Raw genomic sequence first — 6,323 nt, 5'->3', positions numbered from 1 at the left:
GATGTATGACCTTGGGCGAGTCATTAACCACCTCTTAAAGCTTCAGATTCTTTCTCTGAAAATGGATGTTAAATACTGTCATGCGGAACTATTGTAGGCATTAAAACAATGTGGGAAAGGCCCTTGAGACCTGGTTCATGCAAATTCACAATTTTAAGGAACAGAGAAAGATTTGTCCAAAGTCTCACATCAAAAGAATCAATCCTTCTGGGAGAGGATTAGGACCCTTTACAAATTTGAGGAAAATGAGGCTGAAAAAATAAATTTATAATGGAAACATGGGTGATGAGATCAGATTCCTTTCTCTTGTCCCAGTTGAAAGATGTTGGTTCCTTTTCTCAAATAAAACCATTCCCCATGTGATGGTAAAAGTAGTCTAAGTTTTCACTGACTAGCTGGGTGGCTTTGGGCAAGATCCTCAGCCTTCTTAGGCTGAAGCTCCCTTATCTCTGAAACGGTTATGATAAAGACTTGCCTCTTGAGGTGATTTTTAAATAAGTAGGCTAAATAAGATTACCTATGAGAAGCCCCTAGTATGTAGTAGTCACTCAAGAAAGAAATTTACACTAAAAGAAACTTATACTAAATCCTCAATGGATGAGGTAGAGACCCTGGGCTCAGTAACAAGAGTGCAAAAGCCTTTAGCCTTAGAATAACTCAGTCTCCACATTCAGAAGCTACTGGCCCCTGTCAGCATCACAAGGGGGTCATACCTGGAACCTCCTCTCCTCCACCCCTGCCCTGCCCCCAGGGACACTTGCCTCCACTTGATTCTTAAGAACAAGTCAGCTGTTCCCGACAAGGCCTCCCCTTCACCCCATTCACAGCCACAGGGACATGTGTGAAACAATTTATTATACAAAACTAGGTGCATCAAAAATTCAGTGTCAGAATAGCTCTGTATTCCAAGGGCTATGGACTGGACCTCCTCCCTTAAAACCTCACCCCAGGGCTTCCCTGGTGGCGCAGTGGTTGAGAGTCCGCCTGCCGATGCAGGGGACACGGGTTCGTGCCCCGGTCCGGGAGGATCCCACATGCCGCGGAGCGGCTGGGCCCGTGAGCCATGGCCGCTGAGCCTGCGCGTCCGGAGCCTGTGCTCCGCAACGGGAGAGGCCACGACAGTGAGAGGCCCGCGTACAGCAAAAAAAAAAAAAAAAAAAAAAAAAAAAAAAAACCTCACCCCAACCCTTGCTAGGGATCAGGCTGGGCACACCGACCCCAGCTCTGAACCAGGAGTAGGAACCAGATACAGAAGCATAAGTGTGGGTCTAGGGCAGTGGGGCAGGCATTCGAACTTCCTCCAAATAGGGTGGCTCCTCCTTGGAAAGGCTGGACATATGCCTAGGGTAGAAACACCCAAATCCCTCTACCCAAACACCAAAGCAAGAGGGTGGAACCCATCAAAATCTGAGGATGAGGAAGAAAAAAAAAGCCAACCATAAAATAGATTCTACAAAAGTATAGCAAGGATTGGCTGCCTTCTGGGGCAGCTGGGTGGGTATGTAAGCTTCTGACCTCCACATTCTATAAGGGGGCAAGTGGCAAAGAGTCAGCACCAAAGGTCTGACAGGGTCTCCCTGCCTCCCCTCTACCTACCGCATGATCCTTGGACTGAGGACCTTCCGCTTCCTCCCTTGCTCCTCCCAGCCCAGGTGTAGAGTAGACTTTCCAAAACCCATAGGACAGACTGACAGGGAGAATCCCTGGGAATGTGGGAGCTGCCCAAGGCCCAGCCCATAGGACCCTGAGGGCAGGAATCTGTTCTCTACCTGAGAGTGGCCACAGGAAGTGGCTCCAGGCAGGGCGGGGGATGGGGTCCGTAGACCTGGGGCCTCTGGCTGACCCCCGAGGGAGGCGGTGCTCGCAGCTGTGGCTAACACCGGCCTCACACAGCCTGCAGCTCCCCCTGCAGGCGACTCAGCTCCTCTAGCTCTTGCTTGTGGCGGTCGGTCTTGTGAGCCACCAAGGAGCGGTAGAAATGCAGGGCAAAGGCCATGAACACAAGCCCAACAGGTACCATGATTGCCGTGGAGGCCATGGCTGCTTGCCAGCCTGGTCCATGGGCCCCACCACCGCCACATGCTTGCCGAGGTGGGCAGGCCTCAGGTGGCTCAGCCTGTGACGGGGCTACAGAAGCAGAGGATGGCTTGGAAGCTGGACTAAGGGAGGCGGCCACTGGTGGCAGAGTCTCAGGCACCTGGGAGGCAGGTACCACAGAGCCTGGTGTGCCCAAGGGGGCCCCGATGGGCACAAACTTGACCCAGCCAACCAGGACAACTTCAGCGAGGAAGAGGAAGGTGCCCAAGGCAGTGGAGAAGCCCCAGGCCAGCTCCACATAGCGGTGGAGTCGCTGGTGTGGAGACTGGTGGACAGAGTTGAGGTTGTGGATGTTGCTGACAGCTTCAATGTGAGGCAGCAGACAGGTGGAGACCATGAGTGCAAAGAGATGCACAGCCACCAGCACGGTGGTGCAGGCACTGAAGGCCACCAGCAGGCCCGGCGGGTATTCGTGGTTGCTCTCCAGCTGTACCTCTACCATGGCCACCTGTGGGGACAAGAAGGGATGGGTTGAGTGCCCATAACCTCAACAGTAGAGGAGTTTTCTGTCTCTTGGTGTACATCACTGATGTATCCCTAAGACCTAGAACAGTGCTTGGCAGAGAGAGGGCACCCAGTCTTTGTTGAGTGAATGAATGGGCAGCCTTGGCAAGGCTCTGTCCTGTTCCAGACCTCGTTTCCCCACTTGGCTATCTAGAGGGCTGGATGGCATGTTTCTGACAATCTTATCTTGTTATAACATAGGGGTTAAAAAGCACAGATTCTGGAATGGGGCAGCCTGGGTTCATTTTCAGCTCCACAAGCTGTGCAAACTTGAGCAAGTGGTTTGGTTCTCTCTGTGCCTCAGTCTCCTCACCTGGAAAATAGGGATTGATAACAGCACCCACCTGTCTTATATGGTTGTTTTAAAAATTTAATGAGATAATATATATCAAGTGATAAGAATAGTGTGAGGTACACAGTATGCTCAGGTAAGTGTTTGCTGTTATTATTAGAGTTAACGCTGAAGTCCAAGGCCAGAGTTTGCAAATTGGCACGCCATAAACCCAGGCCAGCCTGCAAACATGTTTTGCTTGGCTCAGTGTGTTTTTTTAAAGAATTACGTTGCCAACTTCTAAAACTCAAGAGATGTCATGTAAATATTCCTATTTCCAGATCCTCTTGGAAACTTGGAAGGTCTGGTTACACCAGGCCCACATTCCTGCATGGCACCAATCAGCTAGGGCTGAGTCATAGCTGCTCCCTTTGGATGGGTGAGGAGTGTCTCTTGATAGCCACAGTCCCCACCCAGCCAACTTGGCATCCATATTGCCAAAGGCCTTTGCAAACATTTGAGTTGATGATTCTGTTCTAGGCTTGTATACATTTGGACTCTAGAGCTGGACTGCCTAAATTCAATCCTGCCACTTACTTGCTGTGGAACCCTGGGCAGGTGTCTTAACATCTCTGATCCTCAGTTTTCTCATCTGTAAAATGGTCACAGTAGTGGTACCTACTTCATAGGATAATAGAAGGATGATGCACATAAAAGCCTTAAACATAGTGTCTGGTACTTAGTGATGGTTCAACACAATTTATATAATGTTTTTCTAACCCAGGCCATCTGAATTCCAGAATCGGGATCTTTCCCCATGCCTGGTTCTTGCAAGATCCATTAGGTTGCTCTGGGGCTGGGGGAAGGAGGAAGGTGCAGAGCCAGGAGAGTGGTGGTAGGAAGGCAAGGCTGAATATTTTGGGAAATTGGGCCATGGCGGGTGTTAGCAGGTGTTTTCCACAGACAAGAGATCTGGGCCAGGCCTGGTCCTGGTTTCTCCCACAGCCTGACTCAGGCTTGACCTCCCCTGGCAGGACTGGGGCCAGTCTGGCCCCCAGAACCTACTCATCTGGCCTCTTGATCCTGCAGAGAAGGTCCTGGCCCTTAAGCTGTCACCCCAGCAACGTGCAAGTCCAGCAGCTGGCCGGATTGTCCCCTTGGGAACAGGCTGGACCATGGGGGATATGGGGGTGGGGCAACTCCCTCAGCTAGGTCCACGCGGCTGCTCCCTTCCCTCTGCGGTCTGTACAGGTGAAGGGGAGCCAGCTCCCTGTCCTGAGATGACCCCACATCAGGAAGGGTGAGCTGACCTGCAGATCCGGACCCCCACGTAGAAAACCATAGACCTAGGATGACCCTTAGGGGTAGAAACTTTCCCTCTCATCATTCTAATACAGAGGTTGTAGCACAGAAAGGAGCAGAGACTAACGCAAATCACCTAGTGCTATGACCCCTTTTTATCCTCATGTTGATATCCCCCTCATGTTCCTATGAGGACCCTCCTCCAGCCCATTTTCTCCTTCTTCCTGTCATGATGGTGGGAAACCCTGGATTAACAGTCTAGCGATCCTGGGTCCTAGTTCATCCTATATCCTTCAGCTGCTGAGTGCTCTTGGCAGGCAAAGCCACTGCCCCATTCTGGGCCGTGGTTTCCGTTAACAGGTAGTCTGAGGCATTCTGATGTGTGTCTTGCTCTGACATGCTTGGATCTAGGGTTTGATGACAAGAATGAGCTCACCTTGGGGCAGCTACTTGGCAAGCTACAGAGGGTGCACCCTCCATGATCTCACAATTTCCCACTGGCCTGCGAGGAGGCGGAGGCCTGTCCAGGGTTACATAGCTGGCCACAAGCAGGAAAGAGCCAGGACTTGTGTCTGCTAACTGCTCCTCACCCTGGGACCTCCCTCGGTCCCACTTCCTGTGAGGCCTCTGCCCGGGACCGTCAGCGGATATCACCTGCACTTGGAGTTTATCATCTCCAGAATCCTGCATCAGCTTTCTAAGCAGCTTTTTTCGCTAGGGACTCCCTCACGGGCATCCTCTCTTCTCAGAGCTTTCCTGGGCTACACTAAGCACCCTCTGTGCCTGCTGGGGCCTGGCCGCCCTCCTTTTGGGTGTGACCACTCCATCCAGTTTGTTCTCTCAACCACCCCACCTCCCAGCCCCCACCCAGCTCTGATTTGCTGCTGAACCTCCGGTGGGGATCTAGTAACCACTAATGCTGGACCATGCTCCTTTTGGAGCACTTCGCTCTATCCTTGCATATGTATCCCCCTTGGTGATTGTCTACCCCCATGACGTGACGTGGCCCCTGTGACACCTTTAGGACTTGCTTATCCTCCCCACGGCCCAGTTTATGCTAGGGACCTGTTTATACACATACACACACACACACACACACACCCATAAAAAGGGACTTGCGGAGTTCCTTGGTAACTTGTCTGCTACCCCTCTTGTACCTCTTAAAAACCGGTCCTTCCCTTTCCTCTACCCTGTCTCCCTTGGGTACCCGTTCACTTTGCCCCCAACCCGGTGCCCCCCCTGCGCTTCACCCCCACCCTGTACGACCCTTCCCTTCCCTCACCATGGCGAAGCCCGAGAGCAGGGCAGACGTGCGGCTGGAAGCTTTCAGCTTGGCCCGACTGAGGTAGAGGCGGCGCCAGCTGAGCGCCCGCAGCGAGTGCTGACTGGCCCCCATCAGGTCCAAGTAGCCGCGGTGCACGAACTCCCGGTAGGTGGCCGAGCCCGCGGGGCTCTCGGCCTCCGGGTTCAGCGGGGCCTGTTCGCCCGAGTCCCCCTCGCCGCCCTTCATCCTGGGGCCGCAGCACCAGGCGGGCCAGTCCATCAAGGCGGGGCCGAGTCGCCTCGGGGACCCCAGCAGGGCCGGCCCAGGCCGGGGGAAGGCCCCATCCCCCGGCGGGACGAGCGGGGATGCGGACGGTGAGCGCCCAGGAGGACGTGGCCCGGGCGGAGAAGGAAGAGCAGGCGTCTGCGTGGAACCCTAGGGGCTGAAGCAGGGCTGCCGAGGCCGAAACAGGAACTGGGGCGGAGGCGGAGTCGGGGCGGCCACATGATGGGGTGGAGCCGCGGGACCGTCCGCAGAGATCCCGAGGGACCCCGAGACCCCAGTCCACTTAGATTATCCTCTAGGTGCCTGAGCCCCGCTGAGTTGAACGCCCAGCCCCAGCCAGTGACTGGGAGTTCCGGGCTCTGGACCACTGCAGGTACACCTGGACACCTCCAACGTCCAGACTCCAAAGCCCTACCTTAACAGTGAACTCCGGGAAAGTGAGCTCATCTAATTGTAGGGACCGCAGGAGACCCTGAATCCTCAATTTCCGGAAGCCCAGTAGAACCTATGTCCCCCAGATCCATCCAAACAGCCCCCTCCTCCCAGGGCCTCAAAGAACACTCGTGTCATCCCCGCCCTAGCCCCACATCCCCAACGCCA

The 6,323-nt window shown here is 54.0% G+C and overlaps 1 protein-coding gene across 1 annotated transcript; it reads right to left on the bottom strand.

Annotated features, from left to right (window-relative positions):
• Positions 1-836: 836 nt before the first annotated feature.
• On the bottom strand, positions 837-6,257 carry ORAI3 (ORAI calcium release-activated calcium modulator 3). Its single transcript, XM_032605954.1, has 3 exons — positions 5,457-6,257; positions 1,176-2,545; positions 837-940 (listed from the first exon to the last, which is right to left on the bottom strand). Exons 1-2 carry the CDS (start codon positions 5,715-5,717, stop codon positions 1,886-1,888), a joined length of 921 nt encoding a protein of 306 aa, XP_032461845.1. The 5' UTR covers positions 5,718-6,257; the 3' UTR covers positions 837-940; positions 1,176-1,885.
• Between the last annotated feature and the right edge of the window lie 66 nt (positions 6,258-6,323).

Source organism: Phocoena sinus, chromosome 15 (assembly GCF_008692025.1).
Source record: "Phocoena sinus isolate mPhoSin1 chromosome 15, mPhoSin1.pri, whole genome shotgun sequence".
NCBI classification, from domain to species: Eukaryota; Metazoa; Chordata; class Mammalia; order Artiodactyla; family Phocoenidae; genus Phocoena; species Phocoena sinus.
The sequence above is the reverse complement of the archived record's forward strand: the minus strand, read 5'-3'. Positions and strand labels throughout refer to the sequence as shown.